A 24,325-nucleotide genomic window follows, 5' to 3' on the forward strand; every position below is an offset into this window, starting at 1 on the left:
CCATGCTCCAACGTTGCATGCATCACCCTGTCCCCGCACACGCGGGATGGGGTCTCTGCCCGACCTCTCCCCCTCATGCAGGGGAGGGATATTTTTGATGCTACTTTGGTTTTTAAGCACAGGCGGTGGTTTTTCCTCCCCCCCTTGCAGGGCAGAGGATGGCCTCAGCCCTCCCGCTGCTGCTGCTCTGGGTGTTTGCTCCCACGGTGGTCCCGGAGGTGTTTGGCCCCGGAGATGGCACAGGTAACTCGGCATCATCGGCTGCATCCACGCAGCTCCCTGCCTCGTTGGTCCCCTGCGGTGGGGGTCTGGGGAGGGGCACCCCATGCCGGTCCCGCTCATGGCTCCTCTCTTCTCCCACCCAGAGGACCTCAAGGCTCTGCAGGTCTCCATCCCGCGCCAACCAGCCCTCGACGCCGTGCTGGCGGGTGACATCACCATCCCCTGCCTCATCACCTACCTCGGCCCCCAGCCCACCGCCGGCACGGCTGGCCGCCGAGCGGTCCTGGGAACCCCCCGGGTTAAGTGGACCTTCATCTCTGAGGGCAGGGAGGTGGAGATCTTGGTAGCCCGGGGGGACAGGGTGAAGGTGAGCGAGGACTATCGCCTCCGCGCCTCCCTGCCCATCTTCCACCAGCGCTACACCAACGCCTCCCTGCTGCTCACTGAGCTGCGGCCCAACGACTCGGGGATCTACCGCTGCGACGTGCAGCACGGCATCGAGGACGGCCACGACATCCTCGATGTCAAAGTCAAAGGTACCTCCAGGTGGGGAGCGGGGGGATTCGGGGAGGGGGCAGAGGTCCACCCTGTCCAGGTGCCCTCTCCTGCCTCAGCAAACCCTCCTGCAGCCGGGTGCAGATGCACCCATGTGGGTGAGGGGCTGCTGCAAAGGTGCACCCGGGTGCAGATGTGCCTTATGGGTGGGGGGCTGCTGCAAAGGTGCACCTGGGTGCAGATGTACCTTATGGGTGGGGGGCTGCTGCAAAGGTGCACCCGGGTGCGGATGCACCCATGTGGGTGAGGGGCTGCTGCAAAGGTGCACCTGGGTGCCGATGTGCCTTATGGGTGGGGGACTGCTGCAAAGGTGCACCTGGGTGCAGATGTACCTTATGGGTGGGGGGCTGCTGCAAAGGTGCACCCGGGTGCAGATGCACCCATGCAGGTGAGGGCTGCTGCAAAGGTGCACCTGGGTGCAGATGTACCTTATGGGTGGGGGGCTGCTGCAAAGGTGCACCCGGGTGCAGATGTACCTTATGGGTGGGGGGCTGCTGCAAAGGTGCACCCGGGTGCAGATGCACCCATGCAGGTGAGGGCTGCTGCAAAGGTGCACCCGGGTGCAGATACGCCTTATGCGTGGGGGGCTGCTGCAAAGGTGCACCTGGGTGCAGATGCACCCATGCAGACGAGGGCTGCCATGAAGCCCCTTGCCCATGCCCATGTCCCCCCCCAGGGGTGGTGTTTCACTACCGGGAGGGCTCCATGCGCTATGCCTACACCTTCGCCGAGGCGCAGGAAGCTTGCGCCAGGATCGGCGCCCACATCGCCACCCCCGAGCAGCTGTACGCTGCCTACCTCGGCGGCTACGAGCAGTGCGATGCCGGCTGGATCGCTGACCAGACCGTCAGGTGGGCACCACCGCCGCCCGGGTATCGCGCCCATCGCCTCCCCCCTTCACCCCTCCGCCAGTCGCCAGCCCTCCCCTGTGCTTTCCTGCCCCAGGTACCCCATCCACACGCCCCGCGAGGCCTGTTACGGAGACATGAACGGCTTCCCCGGGGTGAGGAACTACGGGGTGGTGGACCCAGAGGACATGTACGACGTGTACTGCTACGCCGAGGACCTCCCAGGTGCCTGTGGTGCCGCCAGCCTCGTCCTGCCCTTCCCCTGCTTTTTCGGCCCCGCTAACTCGCCCCCATAACCCGTTGTGAAAGCCCTGAACCGCAGACGCTGGCTCTGAAACCCCTGAGCTCTGCAAAGCTTTGGGCACTTTGACGCGGGCGAGCGCGGGGACTTGCTGTGCTGCTTCCCGAAGCATTTCTGGTTTGGTTCTGCGGGGTGCGGGGGGTCTCTCCCTCGCAGCAGCCGGTGCCCATCCCTGGCCTCAGGGCTGGAGGATGCCCAGGGGGATCTGTCCCGGCTTGGCAGCACGCTGTGGGTACAGCGCTGCGTGGTGTTTCGGGGTTTGGGCAAACTCACGCCGTGCTTTGCATATGCTGGGGTGCTGCATGTCCCGCAGCTCGGGCACATCCCGCCCGGCCGGCTCTGCATGGCATGGCCGGTCCCTCCTTCGGGCCCTGATGGGGCTCCGCGCCGGCGGCTGCGGCTGCTGTGGGGTTGGTTGGGGTGATGCCAGGCAAGCGGCAGGGATGCGGTGCAGGTCGCTGGTGTGCAGGGCGTGATGTGCTGGGACAGGGAGACCGGTGTGGTCGTGGGGGCTAGCACGCGGCGTGCCTTAGGGCAGCGGTCTCCAGCCCTTCTCTGCATGAAAGCCCACCACAGCGTCCGCTGGGCTTGCAGGTCCCCTTAGGAACGTCCCGTACATGGATTGTGCTGTGCAGGGCACGGACTTGCTCCTCTGCAGTCCCCTCCATGGATGGATTAAAGTCTCAGCTCCCTTTGCGAGGGCAGGTATCCCGCGTGGCACGAGAGCTCCAGCCGTGCCTGCGCCGTGGTTCTCGTGTGTGTGGGCAGGGAGACCGGAGGCAGGCAGGGAGGCAGGCAGGACCCTCCAGTCCCCGGTGCTCCTCCTCGCGAGGACCACGCTGGAGGTCCCCATCTCCGAGCCAGCTCCTGGGGTCGTGCAGAGAGCGGAGGAGGCGAGGGGCTCCCCGGAGCCCATGCCCCCCTCCCCGGCTCTGACGCCCGTCTCCTTCCTCTCTTCGCAGGGGAGATCTTTTTGGAGACGGCCCCAGACAAATTCACGCTGGAGGAGGCTGCGGCGCGCTGCCGGGCGCTGGGCACGGAGTTGGCGAGCACGGGGCAGCTCTACGCGGCTTGGAGCGCGGGGCTGGACGCCTGCAGCCCTGGCTGGCTGGCCGACGGCAGTGTCCGCTACCCCATCGTCACCCCCCGGGAACGCTGCGGCGGGGCTCTGCCGGGCGTCAAAACCATCTTCCTCTTCCGCAACCAGACGGGATTCCCCGATGCCCAGAGCAGATACGATGCGTACTGCTTTCGAGGTAAAGAGGGGCACCCCCCCGGGCCCGGGGATGCTCCCAGGCAGGGACCAGCATCAGGTTTTGGGAAGCTGCCGGGCAAGGGTGCAGGTGCCCGGTGGGTGCGGGGTGCCGGCTCCAGCCCACCCATGCGCCGAGCGCTGGGTGGAGCAGAGCTGGGATATCCTGCAGGGTCGGGATCACATCGGGATCCCTGTGTGCTCTCGGTGCCGTGTGCCCTGATATTGCAATAGAGCAGGGGTGTTTTGTACCGTCTCAACTGTGCACATCAGCCTACCGTGGTACGATAGCGATGCCTTGCATGGTCTCCGTATTGCATGCCAGTATATCGTGATAGGGGAGGGATAACCTCCATGGTCCCAATACTGCATGCCGATCCATCGTGATAGAGGGATGCTCTGCACGGTGTCAATAGTGCATGCTGATACATCACGACAGAGTAGGGATGCCCTGCACGTCCTCAGTACTGCACGCCACTATATCGTGACAGAACAGGGATGTCCTGCATGGCACCGTCGGTCTGCGTGAGCTGCGTGGGCACGGCTCCGGGATGGTTCATCCCCCAGCGGCTGCTGGCTGGGGGGGCATTGCCGGTGGGGGCATTGCCAGGTCCCTGCGGGCTGCTGGACACAGCCTGCAAGGCTGTTTTTGGGCAATATCTCACAGTGGTGAATAGGAAAGGAGACCCGCAGGCGGTGGCGCTGAGCCGGGGATGGGCTGCGCGCTGGCGGACATGGGTGATAAGCTGGGAGGGGATGAGCAAGGCCAGAGTCTGGCAGAGATAACAGGCACAGAGGGAGGAAGAGCCTCCCCTTCGCTCCTTCGTCCCGGTCCCACATCTCTGTGTATCCCTTCGGGGCCACGTGGCCTCACGGGACAGGGACGCTCTCCCCCGGATCAGCTGGATGCCGCGCATCTCCGTGCCTCAGTTTCCCCATCTCTCGGCAGGGAAACCCATGGGTTAGGCAGGATGGACCCGTCCCGTGAATCCGCGACCCCTGTAACCCACTAACTCCCCACGCGTGTCTGCACTCCCCAGGGTGGGGATGGGGGCGTGGAGAAGGACCCCCCCTGGGGTGGGGGTGCCGGCGTGCATCGGAGTTTAGGGTTCGCTGGAGGGGGAGGAGGAGAAGTGGGGAGAGCCGCTGTCGGGAAGGGCAGGGACGAGCAGAAAATGCTGCGAGTGTAAAATTCGGCGCCGCCTGGACGCCTGCCGAAGCCACGAGCCTTGGCCGGGTGGCTACGGGGGGAGCTGGGCTGGAGCATGGTGGTGTAAATCAGCATTGCCTCGGGGAAACAGGGCTCAGGATCCGGCCCCACTTCGTGCCACCAAGCCCCACAGCTCCCACTGGGGCTGTCAGCCTGGGGAGGGCCTGATCCTGCCCCACGCTGAGCCTGTGTAGAGGGGAAAGGGGAGGTTGAGGAGAGCTGGGTCCCCACCGGGGTGCCAGGCTGTCCCCAGGGCTCCAGCCCCGCGCTGGGGCGAGGGCATCTCTGCCTGCCGCGGGGCCAGGACAGGGCAGTAATATCCCACTTTCTTTCTGCCCACAGAAGGGACAAACTCTTTCCCTGAGGCTGCAGGAAAATACCGAGCCAGAGAGCCCGAGGGCCTCCAGGAGATTGTTACAGTGGCAGAAAAGCTGGAGGAGCTGCAGCTGCCCAAAGCGCAAGTGGAGATTGAGTCGCGAGGGGCTATATACGCCGTCCCTTTCTTTAAGGACGCTGAGCTGGAAAAGCCGAGCCCGTCCCCCGAAGACGCACCGGGACCAGGGGCCCGGCACCCCCCGCTAGATACCTCCGTGTCCTCAGGTCACCCGACCTCTGCCACCCCTTTCCCCACGGCCCCAGCCGTCCCCGAGGCAGGCGTCCCGCTTAGCTGTGGTGCAAAACCGGGGAGCCCGTCCCCCGCGGAGGAGGATGGGGTGACAGGGACAGTTGGGCAGTGCACAGCGGCCGGGTGCGAGCCGTCCCGCACGGGTAGGTCGAGCAGCCGCTGTGATGGTGCCAGGACTGGGGCGCAGAGAGGAGCCGCAGGGACGGAGACGCCAGGATTGCAAGGAGAGGTCGGAGGCACCCATGGGTGCCTGGGTTGCCCCAGACATCCCCGGCCCTCCCGTGGAGGGAGCACCCGTGGCTGGGGCACCGGTGTCTTGGTGTAGGGCTGTGCACAAGTCACTGGTGTGGGGACATCCATCTGTCCCTCCCTCGGCCGGGGTCCGGTGTGCAGGGTCAGTGCCGGACTGCAGTTTAGCAACGCAAAGAGCCAGAGAAGGGTGCTGGCGGCCAGAGGGAGAGGAGGCCAGATGCAGCGGTGAGGGGCTGAGCATGGCCCCTGCTGCCGGGAAGCCTGTGCCGGGGCTGGGCTCGGCAGTGGCTGAGCCAGAGCTTGGTCTGCCGTGCCGGTTCAGAGGGGACAATATCGCATGGGCTCGGGGCTGTTTCTGTCTCCCTGTGCATCTTTGTGCCGGCGTCACCCCCCCAGCTCTGCCCGCCACGGGCAGGATCTGCAGCACTGGTGGGTGATGCCGGTGCCTGCAGCCCCGCGGTCTGGCTGGTTCCCCGGTGCCGGTGTCTCACTGCCTTTCTGCCTTGCCCTTTGCAGAGGAGGAACAGGGAGCAGCGCCGGGCCGGGACCCCGGTGGCACATCGGCGGAGAGCCCGGGTGGAGGACAAGTCCCCAGCCAGCCCACGGAGCCGGATGGAGCCGCTGGCACGCAAACGCTCTCCATGGCCCCGCAGGCGGGTGCAGAGGGACCCACTGGTGCCCCGTCCCCGGCGGAGGCCGCAGCAGGTGACTCGGAGCCTCCCGAGGAGTTTCCCCAGCCGCCCAGACCTGCTGCCCCCTCGCACCGCCCCGACCGCCCGCGGGATGCCATGGGGCGGCCAGCCCACACTGCCAGCCCTGGGGCACCTGGGCACCGGGTGACATCGCCGACCAGTGCCACTTCTGCCACCTCGACAGATAGCCGAGAGGCTGGTGGGACCCCCCCCTACGACCACGAGTCCCAAGGGGTGAGCACCCCGATTCCCGCTGCCGAAGACGCCGAGCTCTCCGGAGACGTGGTCGAAAGCCCCGGGGTGTCCCCGCTGCCCCCCGCGCCCTCGCAGCCTCAGGAGGAGGGAGAGGAGCAGTCGGGGGCCCTGTGGCTCCCCTCACCTGTGGCCCCAGGGGACGGGAGCACCGTCCCCGCGGCGGAGGTGACGGCGGTCACCCCGTGGCACGTGGAGGCACCCGGCAGCAGCAGCGCGCCAGCCGTGGGAGGCGAGGAGGCTGTGCCGCGACCCCCGGGCACTGACCGCGGGATGTCTACTGCATCTTCGGAAGAGGAGGAGGAGGAAGAGGAGGAGGAGGAAGAGCAACCTGCTCCCTCCGTTGCAACCGTGGAGGGTTTCCTTGCAGCCGTTCCTGGAGAACCAGGTGGGACCCTCAGGGATGGCCTCACATCTCCCCACACCGGCAGCTCCGGGGTGACCCCGGCGGGGACCCCATTGGGGGACGTGACCCCCAGCACGGCTGCCCCCCTGCCCGCCCTCCCCACAGAACGGGCCAGCGTCGGGGCGGGCACCCGCTCGGCCGGGGGTCCCCGCCGTGCCACCCTCGCCCTCGGGGCAGCCCTCCTGGCTGCTCTCTGGCACTAGAGAAAGCCAACGCCTTTCCTTCACGCTGTGCTACCCTCTGTCCGTCCGTCTGTCTCTCCTCTCTCTCTCTCTCTCTCTCTCTCCTCCTCAGCTGGGTAAGGGAAGGTTACAGGTCTGGAGAAGCACATATTTGTCAAACAAATTGGTCCGAGCTCTGCATGCACTTAAATCTCTTCTACTTCTGTGAAGTGTTTTAATGACTGTTTCCATGAAAAAAAAAAAAATAATCAAAAGGAGGCCCCAAACCCTACTCTGACTAACAGTGATACTAATAAAGGGAATTAAAAGCTTTCTAGAACAAGCATCTCGGCTAGCTCTTCCCTTCGTCCTTGCGCCTGCTGCCTCACTCAGCGCCCGCGTGCCTCTCCCACTGACGAACTAATCCCCCGGCCCCCCCGTACCCGCGAGTCCCCGGGGAGCGGGCTGGATGGGACCCTGTGCGAGGTGGGGGGGTGGGCTACGGCTGCTTTGCACCCTCCGTGCGGCCCCCCCACGGGGCTGGCTCGCCCCACGCTGTCCCGGGCGGAGGGACAAGGGCTGGAAGCTGCGTGGCGTGAGCGGGGGGGGTCTTCCTACCCCTGGAGCCACGGGGAGCACCGATGGGTCATGGGGTGCAGAGCCCTGCCGAAAGCACCCCACCTCATACAGCCCTCGATGGCCAAGCGCCCCGAAGTCGCTGCAGTCCCCCGGGGAGCACAGTCCCCACCCCCAGCCCCGCTCCCCCCACCACAGGGGCTGAGATGGGTGAGCGGTGGGTGCGTGAACTGTCACGGGCGGGTGTCACCCACCCAGACCCACCCTCCGGCCCCCACACGGGGATGCTCCCAGCTCGGATGCCACTTACAGCAGCCAAGCCCCTGCCCCGGCTACCCTCCCGGCTCCCTGGAAGGGCGGCTGCAGCCCCCCCGGTCCAGCAGTGCCCTGCCCGGTCCCGTGGCACGGAAGATGCTCCGTGGAGGGTGGCCAGACCTCACGGCACAGCTGCCTTTGCCCTGGCAAGGAGAGATGCTCAGAAAGAGCTGGCCGTGTGGCATTAGGGCCCTAAATAGCTCATCCCGCTCCGTGCCTCGGTCTGCTGGGGATGAGCTGGGTGTCCCGCATGAGTGCCGGCACCTTGCGAGGAAGTGATGGTGTCTGGGAACGGGCGAGGGCGGCAGCATCGTCCTCGGCACAGCTCCACCGAGCCAAGGACCATTAAATGGGCATCGTTAGGCTGGAGGGTGTCAAGGACTTTCAGTCTCCGCTCCGCCGGCGCTGGCAGCAGCCCTTAATCATGCTCTTGAGCCGGGGCTGGGAGCACACGATGTGCTCCGGGCGCCTTAATGACCGTAACGGGCTGGTGGGGACGCGTGGGTCCGGCGCCGGCTGAGTTATCAGCCCCGGCCAGGCTGAAGGTGACAACAGAGGGACAGGCACGAGGCTCACCTTGCCGCCAGGCTGAGGACGCGCGGCCGGGACGTGCCGAAGGGTTTATCCTTTGCATGTTCCCCTCCCGAAACACATTTGCTGCATCACTCCAGGGGAAAACAGGAGCCGTCCCCGGGCGGCGGGAGCAGGCCAGGGACTGGCACGGCAGCGAGCCCACTGATGCGGAGGACGAGAGCATGCAGCTCACGTCCCCGTGTCCTGGGGGGAGGCCAAAGCCTCAAGTCCGGCCAGCTTTGGGCCGGGGCGGCTGAGCCCGGCGCTTCTCCTGAACCGAGAGCAGCGTGGGCTGGCTCCGGTCATGTCACCGTGCACCCGAGTCCTTCCCCTGCCCCAGACTCGGTGCCCGCAGTGGCCAGATCAGGGATCCGATTGCAGAGATGAGGTTTTAATGATGCTGGCCACTAACGAGGTCCCCGAGCTCCAGCGGTGAGGAAGGCTGCGTGTGCCTTGCAGGTGGCTGCGTCCCCAACCCCTGCCTGAATGGAGGGACCTGCACGGAGGACGGTGCCCGCCTCGCCTGCCTGTGCCTGCCCGGCTACGGAGGCAGCAGCTGTGAAAGACGTGAGTCCCCCAGGTCCCACCATGGCCGCGCCGGCTGGCCCCCGCCGAGCTCCCGCTGCAGCCTGGGCTGCTGAACCAGCGGCCCAGGAGACATAAATGTGGGGAAATCAGGTTTTTGGGGTTTTTTGCTTGCTGGTGAGCTGGTCTCCATCACCCTGACCCTCTCCTCTCTCCCCCATGCTCCCCGCTGCGGCTCAGCGCTGGAGAAGTGCAGCTCCGGCTGGGACGGCTTCCAGGGAGCCTGCTACAAGCACTTCTCTACCCGGAGGAGCTGGGAGGACGCGGAGACCCAGTGCAGGCATTACGGGGGACACCTGGCCACCATCCTGACCCCCGAAGAGCAGGACTTCATCAACGGTACGTGGCACCCACCCGGACCCCGCTGTGTCCCCCCCTGGACCTCTGTCCGTGGGACCCTCAGCATCCTTCAGTGCTGGGCTTCAAGTTTGAAACCTTAAGGCAAAAAGCAGCTGAGAGCCACGGCAGAGCCCTACCCTGGTGCGCCGAGGGAGAGGCGGACACAGTCTAGGGAAGTCAAAGAAAAGAAGGAGTAAAGGAAATAGCCGGTACGATGGATTGACCGGACTGTGGTTAGATGCTCACTGGCCTCTTGGCTAGCGAGAGGTAGGGGAAGCGCGACAGACAGCAGGATCGCTGAGCTGACGGAGGATGGATGGATGGACAGGTAGATAGATATGTGGATAGACGTGGGAGCAGACGGATAGATACATGGATAGACATGGGAGCAGACGGATAGATGCAAGATGGGTGGGCAGACCAGCAGAGAGTTGGACACATGCAAGTAAATTTGAAGGCAAAGCAACAACCTGCCCGAAAGCAGATGTGGAGGGAGAGGAGGAGGAGGCAGAGGGAGGCAGAGCAGGGGACAACAGCGGCAGGGCCGGGGCAGAGAGCAAAGAGGCCTGGAGGGACGTGAGGGTGAAGGAAGAAGGGGCAGGGAGAGACCTGGCAGGGAGTTGCAGCGACAGGCAGGGACAGGCAAGGGCAGGCAGGGAGCTGCAGGGACAGGCAGGGACCAGCCAGACCAGAAAAGGGCAGGCAGGGACTGGCAGGGTCAGGCGGGGACAGGCAGGGTCAGGCGGGAACCTGGAGGGACAGACAGGGACTGGCAGGGACAGGTAGGGACCTGGAGGGACAGGCAGGGACTGGCAGGGACAGGCAGAGACAGGCAGGGACCTGGAGGAACAGGCAGGGACCTGCAGGGACAGGCAGGGACAGGCAGGGACCTGGAGGGACAGGCAGGGACTGGCAGGGACCTGGAGGGACAGGCAGGGACCTGCAGGGACAGGCAGGGACAGGCAGGGACCTGGAGGAACAGGCAGGGACCTGCAGGGACAGGCAGAGACTGGCAGGGACCTGGAGGGACAGCCAGGGACCTGGAGGGACAGGCAGGGACTGGCAGGGACAGCCAGGGACCTGGAGGGACAGGCAGGGACCTGGAGGGACAGGCAGGGACAGCCAGGGACCTGGAGGGACAGGCAGGGGCCTGGAAGGACCTGGAGGGACAGGCAGGGACAGGCAGAGACAGGCAGGGACCTGCAGGGACAGACAGGGACCTGGAAGGACCTGCAGGGACAGACAGGGACAGGCAGAGACAGGCAGGGACCTGGAGGGACAGGCAGGGACCTGGAAGGACCTGGAGGGACAGGCAGGGACAGGCAGGGACAGGCAGGGCCGTGGGGACACCGGGCTCTGCCGCCCTCTCCCGGCCATCCCCGTCCCGCCGCTCCCCCGGGGGTGCAGGGCGGGGGGGTCCCACGGGTGTCCCCTTCGGGGGTCCCCTTGTCCCCAACCCCCAAACCTACCAACTCCCCCCTACCCCACCCGCTGCAGGACTGGGGACACCCCCACCTCCCCGCAGTCACCCCCGGACCCCAAATGTCCCCAAACTCAGCCTCCAGCTCCCTTGAGCCCCCTCCTGACAGAGGGTGCTGGGGGTCCTGGCTGGGCCCCCCCCCAACACCCCCCCGTCCCCCAGACCAGTACAGGGAGTACCAGTGGATCGGCTTGAACGACCGGACCATCGAGGGGGATTTCCAGTGGTCCGACGGGACCCCCTTGGTAAGTCGGGCTACCAGCCCTCATGTGCCCCCCCGGGAGAAGAACCCCCCCAGGTACCTCGTCATCCTTCTCCATCGCTTGGGAACGTGCTCACGGGATGGGTCCGACGCTGGGACCAGGCTTTGAGCCCCCCCCAAGAGCCGCTTACCTCGCTGGCTGGGCTGAGCATCCTTGGGGGTGCCATGGGTGAGCCAGACCCCAGGATTTGGGGTCCCAAGGCCATGCCAAGGGGCACGGAGATGGGATCTCATTCCCGATGGGGGTCTCGTGGCCAGGAGGCTGCAAATGGGTGCACGCTGGTGTGGCCCCCCTATAAAGGGTGTGCTGGGGTGCCCTGTGCACCCCGTCCTGCCTGTCCCCCCAGCTCTACGAGAACTGGCACCCCGGGCAGCCCGACAGCTACTTCCTCTCCGGGGAGAACTGCGTGGTCATCGTGTGGCACGACGGGGGCCAGTGGAGCGACGTGCCCTGCAACTACCACCTCTCCTACACCTGCAAAATGGGGCTGGGTAAGGTGTACCCCCCCTGCCCCGGGCTGGGGGCCTGGGGCTGCACCCCTCCGTGACCCCAAAATGGGGGTTCCCCACCATCCCCGCAGTGGGGAAACAGGTCCTGTGCATGGGACCCTCAGTTTGTTTGGGGTTTATCGGGGGGGCGGTTGGCTCCAGTTTGGGGGTGCCCATCCGCGGCTGGCTGCAATGACCCCTTGCCCCCCATGCAGTGCAGTGCGGGCCGCCCCCCGCCGTCAGCAACGCCCGCGCCTTCGGCAAACCAAAGCAGCGCTACGAGATCGGCTCCATCGTGCGGTACCAGTGCCGCCACGGCTTCGTCCAGCGCCGTTCGCCCGTCATCCGGTGCCAGGAGGACGGGACGTGGGAGCCACCCCAGCTGGCCTGCCGCCCCGGTGAGCGTGGGGCTCCCTCCGACTCCCCCATCTCCCCCACTCCCCCTGGCACCTGCACTGGGGGCTTTCCCTTCACCTGGGGCTTCTTGTGTCCCCCCCCCAGGCCTGGCTCAGCCCCCAGATGATTGAGAGAGTCCCCAGGGCAGAAGCCACCACCTCCCCGGGGCCCTGGAGCCGGCGCGGATGGGGACGGCACCGGGATGCCAGCACGGACCCCGGCATGGCATGAGACCTCACTGCTGGGTGTCTGCCTCCTTGTTTGTTTTATATCTGTACAAAGAAATCCTAATAACTAAAGATCCCCTCGAAAGGAACCGACAGCGACCCAAAATGTAGCACAAGGGGTGTTTTGTTCCCAGAGTCGAAATCAAGGGGGGGACCGCCGGCGGGTGATGGCATTGATGTGCCAGCGTCACCTCCAGCCGCTTTCTCCCACCTCTGGCCCAAGGGTCCTCATCCTGTGACACCCTGGTGGGGGTGACTCGGGGACATCCAAGCTGTGCTGCAGCTCAGCACCCGTCCCGGGGTGCAGAGGGGCTTTTGCACTTCCCAGGAAAGGCAGAAGCCTCTGCTGCAGGCTCGGAGTGGGTACGCGTCACCCAAACCCCCTCTCTGTGCTTCTGTGGGTATTAAAACCAGTAAATGGATGGCACGGAGTGGTGGCCTGGTCATTTGGGGCAGCCCCGGCACAGGGGTGGGAAAGGCAGGGCTGCACAGCTCCAAAATGGGGAGCGTGGCAGCACCCACCAGCACCGTGGAGCTGGAATGCCCCTGGCACAGCCTGGGTGCAGCGACGTCCCCAGGGACCACAGAAACAGGGAGGCACAGCCCAAAGTGCCCCCCCACATCCCAGCAGCTTTGGGGACCGGTCAGGGCTCAGGCTGGGATGCTGCTGCCCGCAAATCCGTGGGACCTGGGTGGGGGGGGAACATCGCAGGTGCCAGGGGATGTTGGCATCTCCCCACGCTGTTTTTCCCCCCGCGCCGTGCCAGCTCCAGAGCTTTTTATAGCTCTCCCCGGCTGTGCCGAACAGCAAAACTCAGAAACCCCTGGTGTGCGGTGCCAGGGACACCGATAACCCCCAGGACAGGGTGGCCGGGGGGGCCCTGCACTGGCTGCCCCCCTGCTTGAGACGGAAAGTCCTTGGCGAATTCCCCTGGTTGAGAGGCCAGACGGTCCCAGGGGGCAGAGGCCAGGCGAGAGCGTAGCTTTGCCGTGCAGCTTTACCGTCGCTTTATTAATTGAGAAGACGAAACTCCATTAGTCACGCTCGTTAATGCCCGGCCCTCCAGCGCGTTTGCACCAGCCAGAGTCCACATGGCTGCGGGGAGCGAGGATGGGGTGAGAGACGCGCCGGGGTTGGGGAACGGGGAGCCTGTGCTGCTTGCTGGGGGGGCTGGATTAGACCCCCTTCCTGGCCCAGCAATGGGTCTGGCTTCTCCAGGAAGCCTCGAACACCCAACAAGCCCCAAAGCAGGCTGGGGCGTGGGGAGCAGCTCCATCAGAGGATGCACCAAGTACCCAAACCCAGCTCTATCACTCCATCGGAGGATGCACGAACCACCCAAAATCACCGGGAGACCCTCATCCCCTGCCTCCAGCTCTCTGCCTGGGTGATGAGGGCCGGCGTCCCACCACCGTCTGCTCCGCTCAGCCCACCTCTCCTCCCGGCGTTCCTACTTCCCCACAAAGCAGTAGGTGCCGTAGGTCCGCAGATCCTTGCTGGGAAAGCCGAAGCTGCGGACACCGGGGTCCGGCAGCCCCCCGCAGCGCTCGCGGGGGGTGGTGATGGGGTACCGCACGCTGCCATCCGCCAGCCACCCCCCATCGCAGCGATCCAGCTGGGAGAACTTCCAGGCGGAGTAGAGCTGCCCCACTTTGGCGATGGCAGCTCCGTGGTTGCGGCACGCTTGCCCGGCCTCCTTGAAGTTCAGGTGGCCCCGGATGAAGTAGACCTGGCCTGGGGATGGATGGGGACATGGCGGGTGAGCGGCCACCATGAGTGGCCTCCTGGGAACAACCCCAGCCCTAATGCAAAGCCGGGTGGGCATCGGGGTTCGGTGCCACTGTGGGAGGGACAGGGGACCCCAGCACTACCTTGAAGAGCAGAGGTGAAGCAGAATGCATCGAATCTGTCCTTCTGCTTGTCCCTGGCCCCGTAGGTCCGAACGCCCGGCAAGAGGAGGCGGCCGCCGCACGGCTCCCGCGAGTTGATGATGGGGTAGTGGACGGTCCCTTCGAGGATCCAGCCGGCGTTGCACCAGTCCAGACCCTCCGTCCAGGCTGCGGGGCAAGAGGCGGCTCAGCACCGGCACTTCCCTCCTCCCCTCTCCCGTGCCCAGTGAGGCGCGTTTTGGGGCAGGTGAGGGGTTTGGGTTTTTTTGGATGCTTCACCTTTGTAGAGCTGCGGGTAGGTGGCGAGGCGGGAGTCCTGCTGCTCGCAGGCTCGCTTGGCTTCGTGATAGTTGAATTTGTAGCGCCCGTTGCTGGGCTGGTAGGGGAAGACGACGCCTGGGTGGACAGGGACAGGGACAGAGGATGGAGGAGATGCTCTCCCCAAGGAGGCTTTGGCTTATCATCCCTCGGGATTCGGTGCTGAAGACAAGGCTGCAGCGCAGGGCATCGCAACAGGGGATGTAAGGGGTGGGGACACCCCCCCGGGGACCCCTCTCCGCTCTCCCCACATCCCCAGCCTCACCTTCGAGGTGCAGCGTGAGTGAGACGCTCTCATCCTCCAGCCCATTGACGAGCTGGCAGCGGTAGCGTCCCTCGTCCTCCAGAGCCACATCGGTGATGGTGAGCGAGGCGTCGTAGCGGTGGCTGTGCCGCAGGCGCACCCGGGGACTCAGTGGCCCGTAGTTCTTGTGGTACAGCCCGTTGGTGATGATGATGATGCTCTCCCGGTAGTTGGCTGGCTCCACCTTGCTCCACTTCACCCGGTAGTTGCGGGGCAGGGCACGCAGGACGCAGGGCAGGGTGGCCGTGGCACCCCGCTGCGTGTGCACCGCAGCGTGGAGGGGCTCCAGCAGGTACTGCAGGTGTGGGGGGGCTGCGGCACACCCGGGCTGCCTCAGCATCAGCTCGCCACGGAGCATTGCTGTGGCCCCATCACCCCTGCAACGCCTCCTCCGACGTCCCTCGACCCTCATCGGCATCTCCAGCCTGGTTTCCATCACCCATCCTGGCTCCTTTTCCCCCCTCCTGCAGCCCCTGGGAGGCACAGCTCAGCCCCAACCCTGGCTGGACCCCTCCAGCATCACCTCCCTCCGCCAGCACCGACCCCAAACAGCAGCGCCCCGTCATCCCCCCGGGCTCTGCTCCCTACCCGGGCTCCCCGTCGGCCGCTGGAAGATGCTCGATGCCGGGGGTGCCACCAAGAGCCAGAGGGAACCGAGCAGGAGAAGCCGGTGCATCCTTAGAGCTGGGGGCAGGATGGTCCCTGGGTGGGGGGGAGCACGGGGGTCAGGGACGTGCAGCGGGACGTAACCCAGCTTCAGTGGGGACTGGAGGACGTGGCGCGGGGGCATTTGCAGTGCTTGCTGCTGGGGATGCCGTGGGGCCGAGGGATGGCCCTGCTCCGTTGGGGGCTCACCGACATTTACTGTGCAAAGGGGACGTCCCCTCGTAGGACACCGAGCCAACAGAATGTGACAACCCTCCTCCCCGGCGCCCCACACCTCTTACCGTCCCCAGCCGCGTCCTTTGGGGAGCCGCCGTTCCCATCCAACACCTGCAGCGCGTGTCCTGCCCGGGCACTCGCAATGTCCCGTCTCCGTCACAGCCGCCCCATCGTGGGGCTGAGGGCTCCGGAAGGGTCAAAGCTGCCGGGAAGAGGGGACACGGGAACACGGCGAGTGGGCGCACCCAGCCAGCCCCTGCCCTGTCACCGTCCCGGGGTGGGCAGTGTCCCGGCAGCCCCGCGGCCCCACGGTCCCTTGGCGCCTGCTCCCATGGTGCGCGGGAGCGGCGAGCGCTGGCCGTGCCCTCGCTCCCTGCCCTGTCGCCGTCTCTTCCCGCTTTCTTCTCTTTTTTTCCCCCCCAACACCTCCCCGAGGAACGCACGGGGAGGAGGAAGCACAATTTCCCATTGTGAGCGTCTTTCTCTTTATTGTTCTGCTCGGCAAAACACAGCGCGCCCCGCTAACAAACATCCCTTTATTTGCAGGCCACAGCGTTGGGGAATTCAGGGAAAATGCCAGCACCGCACAGGGCTCTGGCAGCCCCTTGGGCTGGCAAAGCCTCCCCTCGGCATCGGCCCCCAGTGCCGGGACGGTGCTCTCTGATCCCGCAGACATCAGGGCAATGGCCAGTTTTATCCCCCACCCATCAAGTCTCTGATGGGGGGATGCTGATCCCGTCCTTTGGGGCTCCTGTGGGTTGTGCAGGGGGGGTCCCGCTGCTCTTGCATCCCACCGGCCTTATCCTGCCCTGCGAAAAGGCATCGGAGAGGCTTCCCCTGTTGTCACCTTGGGGCCGGGATGCTGCCGGGAGCAAAACAAGGCCACACAATGGGGCTGTGTTCTGGGCTGCCTTATCTCCTCCCTCCCCCAGGGTCCGTCTCCAGGGGTGGAGGAAGCTCTTCTCAAAGGAAACACAAGACAAGCAGCGTCTGTCCCCGGCACCAAAGGACACAGTGATCCCGGCTTCACCGTGGCACGCACGGCACAGAAAACAAACCTCTCCGGGGGGGGAAGCGGCACCAGGGCGTGCACTGGCTCCCCGGCCCCTTGCCCCCAGCCCGCTCCCCGCGGCTCCCAGTCCCTGTTCAAATTCGTCTGCTTGTACGGAGGGGTTAATGCAATAACCTGCCCTAACTCTGATGCCAGCAGGCTGGACTGGAAGCCTCCGAGGCTTTCCCAGCTCAAAATGGTCAGCGCTCTGGCTCATTTTAATGAGCAAAAGGTGGCCAGGGCTTTGCTCCCACCACACAGAGAAGGGCTAAACCACAGCAGCACTGCACATTCCTTTCTCACATCTCCCCACAGTTATTTTGTGGGTCCGTGGCTGCTCAGAGAGCACCCGCGATCTCCCTCCATCACACTCCCTGCTCCTTCCCATGCCCACGGCTGCAAAAGTGGATCCTGACCCCCCCGGGCAGCGCCTGGCCCCGGGCAGCAGCTCAGGGCTCCTTGGCCGGAGGATGCTGTTTCCCAGCTCTGCGGTACCACGAAGGAGCTGAGTAATTTCTTGTGTTTTTCCCAAGTGAAGGCAATAGCTACATGCTTCGGCTCTCCCAAAACCACAGCCCGAAGCAGGGCGCTTGCCAGGGCCTCCAAAAGTGACTCACTCCCCTTCCCCATCCCGTTGGCGTCAGGGCATGACCCCAGCCCGATGCTGCTTATCTGAGATCATAATTTGGCCAAGCACTGTGGAAAGGAGTTACCCGAGTCATTTCCCAAACACACGCTGCGTTTTACTTATCAGCTCCTTTTCTCTTCCTCTCCCTTTTTGGGATTTGTGCCTGCTCTTGGTGCAAAAGCAGAAACAGCCAAAGAAAAGCAAAGGAAACCCCCGCGTTCCGACTCCCCCCACCTCTCCTGGCATGGATTGCTAACAGCAGCTTCTGACTCCGCTCCTCGCCCTTGTTTTACAAGGCTCAGCTTCTCCTCCTGCCCACACAGCCCCCCAGGTAACCTCTTCACCAAAGCCACCTTGAACCATCATTTTTCCTACTGACCAGTTAGTTGAAATCTGGCTTTGCTGAGCTTGCTGGAGCCCAGCACCTCTGCAGGGGGTCAGTCCCACCACACTTGCTGCACCGCTCTCCATCTCCTCTGTCCGACCCAATCCCCCCAAACCATCATGTTTCTCCCATGCCGAACCTCCAGAAAGGCTGAAACCCCGGGCGTCCCCCGACCACAGCTCCCACTGCACCCCAAATCCCACCCTGAGCCTTTGGCACGCAGCCGAGAGGGACGCTGACACCAAAAGCCCCATGCGCTTTCCCGGCACAGTAGCCTGAGCCACCTGATGTGGCAAAACCAGGTCCCGAGGCATGCCGGGGCGGCCAGCCCGGGGTTTCCGTGTTGGCAGCGCCGTCCAGCTCCCGTCCTGCTCTTCCGCCCGTGGGAAGCACCGAGGCGAGGGCAGGACCTGGCAGCCGCCCTGGCAGGCGGAGTTTGCAGTCCCAGCGTGTCTCTCCTCGTGTCTCCCCCGGTTTTGGGGGGTTTGCCTGCCCCGGCCGCCCCGCGACATGCCTGAGCACACCACTACCTCAAGGCTCTGGCTCTCTGGGCTGTGCTTCCTCCTCCAAATCCTCACCATCCTCCTCTTCGCCGTCTTTGTCCGGTACAGCCCAGAGAGCAGCCCCGGCCTCTGCTCCCAGCAGCTGAACTGCAGCTGGAGAAACCAGGACTCGGGTTTTCAGCACCCCCGTGAGTACCCCCGCCCCGGGTGGGTGCAGCGAGCGGCTCTACCTGGTCTCCAGGAGCTGCTGAAGGGGTGGCACGCGATGCCACCATTCTCTGTCCAGGCTGCAGACCTGTCACACTGTCCAGCTCTGGATCTGACTCCAGAGTAAAACAGAGGAGGGGGAACATCAAGCCAGAGGGTTGGGGTACCGGTGCATCCCACCGAGGAGGGGTTGGTGGGTGGAAAGCAGACGTGCTGCAGGGATTTCCCACGTGCTTGGACAAAGCCAGGTGCAAAACAGGGATATTTGTGTTTAGGACACACGTTTCAGCAGCTGGAGCACAGAGGGGATCGCTTGGTGCAGTGATAAACCTGGGATTGTCCTCCCAGGAGGGGAGCACGGCAGATGCTCCTGGCACTTTGGGGTCCGCAAAACTTCCCACCGACCTGCTGGGTAGTGCAGTGCCAAGGGATTTGCACTGAGCACGGAGGGGATTTTGCACGGAGGGGATTTTGCATGGAGGGGATTTTGCATGGAGGATTCCGCTCCCTCGGTGCTGCCGCAGTGTCCAACGCGGGGCTGGGGGTCCACCCCACCAGGAGCATCCTCCTGCACGCCGGGCATCACTGCAAAACTCATCCTGGGCTGGGGGATGAGGGACTGACCCCAGCTTTTCTGAGGCAAGGGCAAGGCAGGCGACTGGAAAAGAGCCTCCGGAGTGCCCCGGCTGAGGGAGGGGAGCTGAGCCGAGCGGAGTCACTTGGCAGGGAGCAGGCAGGTTCTCCTGGTTTCGCCTGCCCACGTAACCCCACCCAGCGCAGGCAGTGACTCACGGCTCCGGCGCACGGGGCAGGACGGGGCACAGCTCTCGGCAGGGCCGAGGGGTACAAAGGGCATTTAGCCCAAGTGAGAATCAGGTCCCCTCTCCTCTGACCGGTCCCAGTTTGCTGTTCAACCTTCCGGTCCTATCGTCCCATGAAGTAGATGTGATGTTTTCAGGGGCAGCAGAGAGGTCCCGGGGAGTGGCTGACATCTCAGACCCACCTTTGCGCTGGTGTAATGGGTGCAGATGGCTGTCGGCCACCTCGAGAGGTTCCTGGGCTGCAGGGTGAACCACACGAGTGTACCGAGGTGTCTGCATAGGGCGGCTGCAAACAGGGTGGCAGGGGCCATGTCAGGCGGGGACGGCTTTACCTGTCGCTACCACAAGCAACAACTGCTCATGCTCTCTGCTGGAGATCTCCAAGGGAAATCCAAGGCCAGATCCACCATGGTTCCAGAGACACATAGGTGGAGCAAGACTGATTTACATCAGCTGAAGCCTTCAGCTCCCCAAAACCTGTTAGAGCAGGGGGTGTCTGAGCCCCCTCAGGGCGATCGGCAGGCAGGAGAGTGGCTGCCTGCCCTCGATGCCTCCAGACCTATCCTTCTGCCTCTCCTCCACCAGGTTTCCGGGATGTCCACCTCCAAGCTCTCCTTGGCTTCGGGCTCCTGGTGGCCTTCCTCGGCCGCTACGGGCCAGGCAGCGTGGCCACCAGCATCCTCGTGGTGGCCTTCGCCATCCAGTGGGCCATACTGATCCAGGGGTTTTTATACTTCTTCCTGAATGGCAAAATTTACGTGGGAGCTCAGAGGTAAGGCAGGAGGGAGCTGCTGCTGCCCAGCTGCGCTCATCCCAGGTCCAGCCTGGCACACTGGCTCCCTCCTCTGTAAAACTCAAAGCTCTGCTTTGGAGGAGGATTATGAAGACAAGTAGGACCAGGCTTCTGGGTTATTTGAGTACCACACTAGTAAGGGACATGTAAGTACTGCCAATGTTAGAGCCAGGCATTTAGGGGGGCACACTGGCCCCCTCCCTGCCTCAAGCCCAGCTGTCCCTTTGTCACCAACATCGCAACGCTCAGGCTGCCCGTTCAGCTTGCAGGAGTGGTGGGACGCAGGGTGCAGGCTGCAGGCTCAGCTCCTGTCCCCACCCCAACCCTGCTCTCCCCAGCTCCCGTGCTTGCCCCCCAGCAGCGCCGGGTCCAGCCCCACGCTTTCCCTCTCCTTCCCAGTGTGGTCAGTGCCGACTTCTGCACCGCAGCCATTCTGATCTCCACCGGAGCTGTTCTGAGCAGGGTAAACCCCATCCAGATGCTGCTGCTGACCCTGCTGGGAGTCACCTTCTTCACTCTCAATGAATACATCCTGCTCAGTCTCATGGGGGTGAGTCACTGATTGGGGGGGGCTCACCCCAGAAAAGGGGGTGACCATGGGTTTAGGCTCCTCATGTCAAGACCTGCCTTGTCTGTAGAGACAAATCCCATATCCCCCCTTCCTGCAAGGTGTTTTTCTGTACTCACCAGGTAAGCGACAGCGGGGGCTCCTTGACCGTCCACACCTTTGGTGCTTATTTCGGCTTAATGGTTTCACGGATCTTGCACCAGCCCCATATGGACAAGAGGAAAGAGCAGCAGGACATGGGGCACCAGCCAGATGTCTTTGCTGTGGTTGGTACGGAGCTCAAATCCTACAACACCGGAGTCGTAGGCATGGTGGTGGAAGGACCATCACCAACATTAGGACAGTGTGGCTGTGGCTTTGACCAGCAGAGTCCTGCAAACCATCAAGGACAGAGGTCCTCCACCTCCCTGGGGACCTGTCCTGGGGCTGCACAACCCTCTCCAGGAAAAAGCTTTTCTTCGTGTCCAACCTGAACCTCCCACGCTGCAAGCTGTGGCCACTTGCATCTCTTGGCACTAGCAAGAAGTTTCTTTCCCACCAGGGATCAATCCCAACATCAAAACCTGTCTGTTCCCCGTCCCCACAGGAACCATCTACCTGTGGATCTTCTGGCCCAGCTTCACCTCAGCCACCACGGTCCGTGACAGCGCCGAGCCCTGGGCAGTGCTCAACACCTACTTCTCGCTGGCGGCAAGCACCCTGGCCACCTTTGTCCTCTTGCCTGTCCTCCATGAGGAGGGCACGCTGCGGATGGTAGGTCCTCTCCTGGGACAGACCCAAGTCTCACGCACTGCCCACATCCCATCCTACAGGGATGGTGAGCATGAATACACCTGGGGCAAGAGGGGATGCCCGTTAGGTTTTCTTAGGTTCCTTAAGACCCAGTTTGATCCGCGAGGAAGCCTCAGTCCCCCCAGCCCCATGCTGATGTCCTCCATGGGGCCAATTCCCCTGTCCTGCTCCATCAGGTTCAGATCCAGGATGCCACCTTGGCTGGCGCGGCAGTGATGGGTATGGCTGGGGAGATGCTGGTCACCCCCTTCGGGGCCCTCATCGCGGGGTTTCTGGCTGGCCTGATCCCCCTGCTTGGCTTCAGATTCCTCACGGTGAGTTGCCTCGGGACAGCCAAGGACACCGGTCCCAGGTCAAGGGACCACCCGCCTTTGGGGGAGGCTGCATTGCCAACCTGCAGCTCCCAAACCTGCAAACGCTGAGCTGCAGCACAGCCTCCCTGGGCAAGCATCCCCCGTCCGAACCCCGGCTCTTCCTTAACGCTCTCCCCAGCCCATCCTGCGCTCCAGGCTGAAAATCCAGGACACGTGTGGGGTTCACAACGTCCACGGGCTGCCGGGGATCCTGGGCGCCTTGCTGGGGACCCTGCTGACGGCACTGGCCACGGCAGACGCTTACGGTGGCAGGTGAGAAGCCAGAATCAGGGGTGCCAGTGACCCCATGCACCAAGCTGGGGCCAGCACAACCCCTAAAATCGAGGATACTCCATGCACCCTCTGTTACATTAACCAGAGCCACAAGCAGAGCCCCCCGTTTCCCCGCCTGGGAGGAACAAGCTCCCCAAAACCCGTCCCCGCTCTGGCTTGCAGGCTGGAGCTCGTGTTGCCGCTGGTGGCCCAGGGCAGCCGGACAGCCACCGACCAGGCGCTCTGCCAGCTCGCCGCCCTGCCCGTCACCCTACTGCTCGCCGCCCTCGGGGGCTTCCTCACGGGTGAGTTTTGCCTCGGGTGGGACGGGACGGAAGGTGCGAGGAGCAGGGGAATTGCTGGGGGAAAGGCAGGAACGGCCCCAAAGTGGACCCTCTCCATCAGCCGGGGCGGGCGAGAGCTCAGCGGTGCTCGGCGCTGCGCAAACCCCCCGGGGCCGGGGCCGGGGCTGCTCCCAGGGTCGGGGCCGGGGCTGGGGCTGCCCGCGGGGTGGGGACCGGGGCCGGGGCTCCCCCCGGGGCCGGGGCTCGGAGCAGCCCAGCCCGGTGCTGCCGCTAGATGTCAGGGGAAGCCCGGCGAGAGGAGCTCCGACGCCCTCGCCCGGCTTTCGGCATCCTCAGGAGCCGTCCTGAAAGCGAAGGGGCTGAGATCTCCCCCGGACACGCTGTACCTGGAAAACACGGTCCTCTGGGAGGTAAAGCTGGGGGGGGGTTGCTGGTAAAAAAGGGGTTTACGGGGCTCCAGGCAGCAGCAGGGGTTGGATGCTGCTCTCCTGGCTGCTGATACCCTCCCTGCCGCTGCAGCGGTGTTTGGGGTGGGAGGCAGCTTCACTAAAGCCCCCCAGGTCCCCCCCACCCTGTCCTGATTTGCCCCGAGCAGGGCCCATGTCTGCCCCTCTCCATGTCTCTCGTTGGCGCAGGTGGCCGAGGAAGGATGCGACCATGGGGTGAGCAGAAAGGAGCTGGGCACCAGCACCTTGGTCTAATGACCCCGACCTCCCGGTGAGGTCCTGCACCACCAGGCTCTATCAACCCTTTGCCGGCATCGCCAGTGCCGGGCAGCTTCTGGCAGCCTGAATTTCCCGGCAGCCTGCTCCGGAGACAGCCAGGCTTGTCCCCATGTGGGAGCCAGCTCCTGGTCCCAGAGGTTTTGGGAGCTGTCGGGTGCCCACAAGCCCTCGCAGGGTGAAGAGATGCTGCACTGATATGGGTGCTTGCTGTGGGAGCGAGCCAGCCTGCTCCAGGGACACCTCAGGGTGTCCAGGCTTGGCTCAGCCACTTCCCCTCTCTGCTCTGTGCCTCAGTTTACCCATCTACCACTCTCCAAAGAGAGGAAGGCAATGAGGGGGGCTGCATCGGGGAAGGGGTGTACCAGGGTCCACAGCAAGCAGCAAAGACTTTCTACGGACACTTTTGCACACAACAATTAAAACACGTAGATCTTTTGTAGCTTCGGGGTTTGCCAGGGAATTCACACAGCACCTGCCCGGCTTTGCTGGCTGAGTTTCCTTCAGATTTCTTTCCAGGGAGGCCAGCAAAGCCCCCAGGACCCCCCTTCACCCTAACGCCCGTGCAGTGGGTTTCATGGGTTGCTCCATCCCCGTTGTGTCCCCCCCGGGGGGGGGGGTACCCTCCCGGAGCCTTGGCCACCAGAGGGTGCGACAACCCAGAGCAGTGAGCACCCGGGGGGCGAGACCAGGGTGACACCAGGGTCCCCAGCACTGGGGTGACCCCCGCCTTCCCATTACCACTCATCACCTTGCACTGGGGACAAGGGCCAACAAAAAGTCATGTCCTGTCCCCCCCAAAACAGGAAAGTGCCCCCCGGCACTCAACCCCGTTGGGAGAGGGATGCTCACCCAGCCATTGCAGCCCCCAGATCCCCCTGCTTTCCAGGACCCCTGGCAGCACCCAGCACCCCGTCTCCACATGCCCCCCACCCCAGAGAGGCTCTCACCCTCCCAGGTGCAGGCAGCAGCCCCCAAAACTCTTGCCCGGGAGCAGGTTCGAGCACCCTGGGAACGTTGCACCTCGAGCGAAGCCAAGGGGGACCCTGCAGCACCTGGAGCCGGGGCACAGCCCCAGAGAGCTCCCGGAGAGGCGATGGTGGCCGTGCTGGGGGTCCCCTATGGGAGGAGGCCTGGGGGGACCCCCCTCCTGCGAGCCCAGGGGCGGCTGCCAGATGCTTTCACACCTCCAGTGCCAGACTCCAGCGCTTGCCATGTGGGGTTCCCATGGGCACAGGTGTCCCCAGCTGCCAGCACCGTCCCCTGGGGAGGGGGCCGCAGCCCCCCGCCACACAGAGGGGACAGGAGCTTCAGGGCCAGTGCAGCGAGGTTTGAGGTGAGCGGTTTGCTACCCAGCCAAAGTAGCCACATTCAGGACCATCGTGTTTTAATACCTGCTGCTGTTGAAACGTTGATGCAATCATTCAAAAAAATCTAAGATACAAAAAAAAAAAAAAGTAATTTGATTGCAGGCTGACCATAAACCATCACTTTTAAACAGGGCTCTTCCTC

At 64.2% G+C, this 24,325-nt stretch overlaps 3 protein-coding genes across 3 annotated transcripts; 2 read left to right on the forward strand and 1 right to left on the reverse strand.

Annotated features, from left to right (window-relative positions):
• On the forward strand, positions 1–12,431 carry BCAN (brevican). The gene is made up of 13 exons (XM_059832422.1): positions 1–243; positions 366–758; positions 1,454–1,628; positions 1,723–1,850; positions 2,889–3,182; positions 5,782–5,970; positions 6,142–6,597; positions 8,700–8,807; positions 9,006–9,164; positions 10,807–10,889; positions 11,254–11,398; positions 11,611–11,793; positions 11,897–12,431. Exons 1-13 carry the CDS (start codon positions 159–161, stop codon positions 11,920–11,922), a joined length of 2,424 nt encoding a protein of 807 aa, XP_059688405.1. The 5' UTR covers positions 1–158; the 3' UTR covers positions 11,923–12,431.
• A 1,038-nt stretch (positions 12,432–13,469) lies between these two features.
• Positions 13,470–15,256, reverse strand: HAPLN2 (hyaluronan and proteoglycan link protein 2). Its single transcript, XM_059832425.1, has 5 exons — positions 15,119–15,256; positions 14,492–14,842; positions 14,188–14,304; positions 13,891–14,076; positions 13,470–13,753 (listed from the first exon to the last, which is right to left on the reverse strand). The coding sequence occupies exons 1-5, from the start codon at positions 15,204–15,206 to the stop codon at positions 13,470–13,472; spliced, it is 1,026 nt and encodes a 341-aa protein (XP_059688408.1). The 5' UTR covers positions 15,207–15,256.
• A 2,691-nt stretch (positions 15,257–17,947) lies between these two features.
• Positions 17,948–23,254, forward strand: RHBG (Rh family B glycoprotein). Its single transcript, XM_059832424.1, has 10 exons — positions 17,948–18,167; positions 19,593–19,779; positions 20,200–20,350; positions 20,491–20,638; positions 20,955–21,121; positions 21,337–21,474; positions 21,653–21,786; positions 21,970–22,091; positions 22,428–22,501; positions 22,727–23,254. The coding sequence occupies exons 1-10, from the start codon at positions 17,987–17,989 to the stop codon at positions 22,790–22,792; spliced, it is 1,368 nt and encodes a 455-aa protein (XP_059688407.1). The 5' UTR covers positions 17,948–17,986; the 3' UTR covers positions 22,793–23,254.
• Positions 23,255–24,325: the final 1,071 nt, after the last annotated feature.

Source organism: Gavia stellata, chromosome 33 (genome assembly GCF_030936135.1).
Source record: "Gavia stellata isolate bGavSte3 chromosome 33, bGavSte3.hap2, whole genome shotgun sequence".
Classification (NCBI taxonomy): domain Eukaryota; kingdom Metazoa; phylum Chordata; class Aves; order Gaviiformes; family Gaviidae; genus Gavia; species Gavia stellata.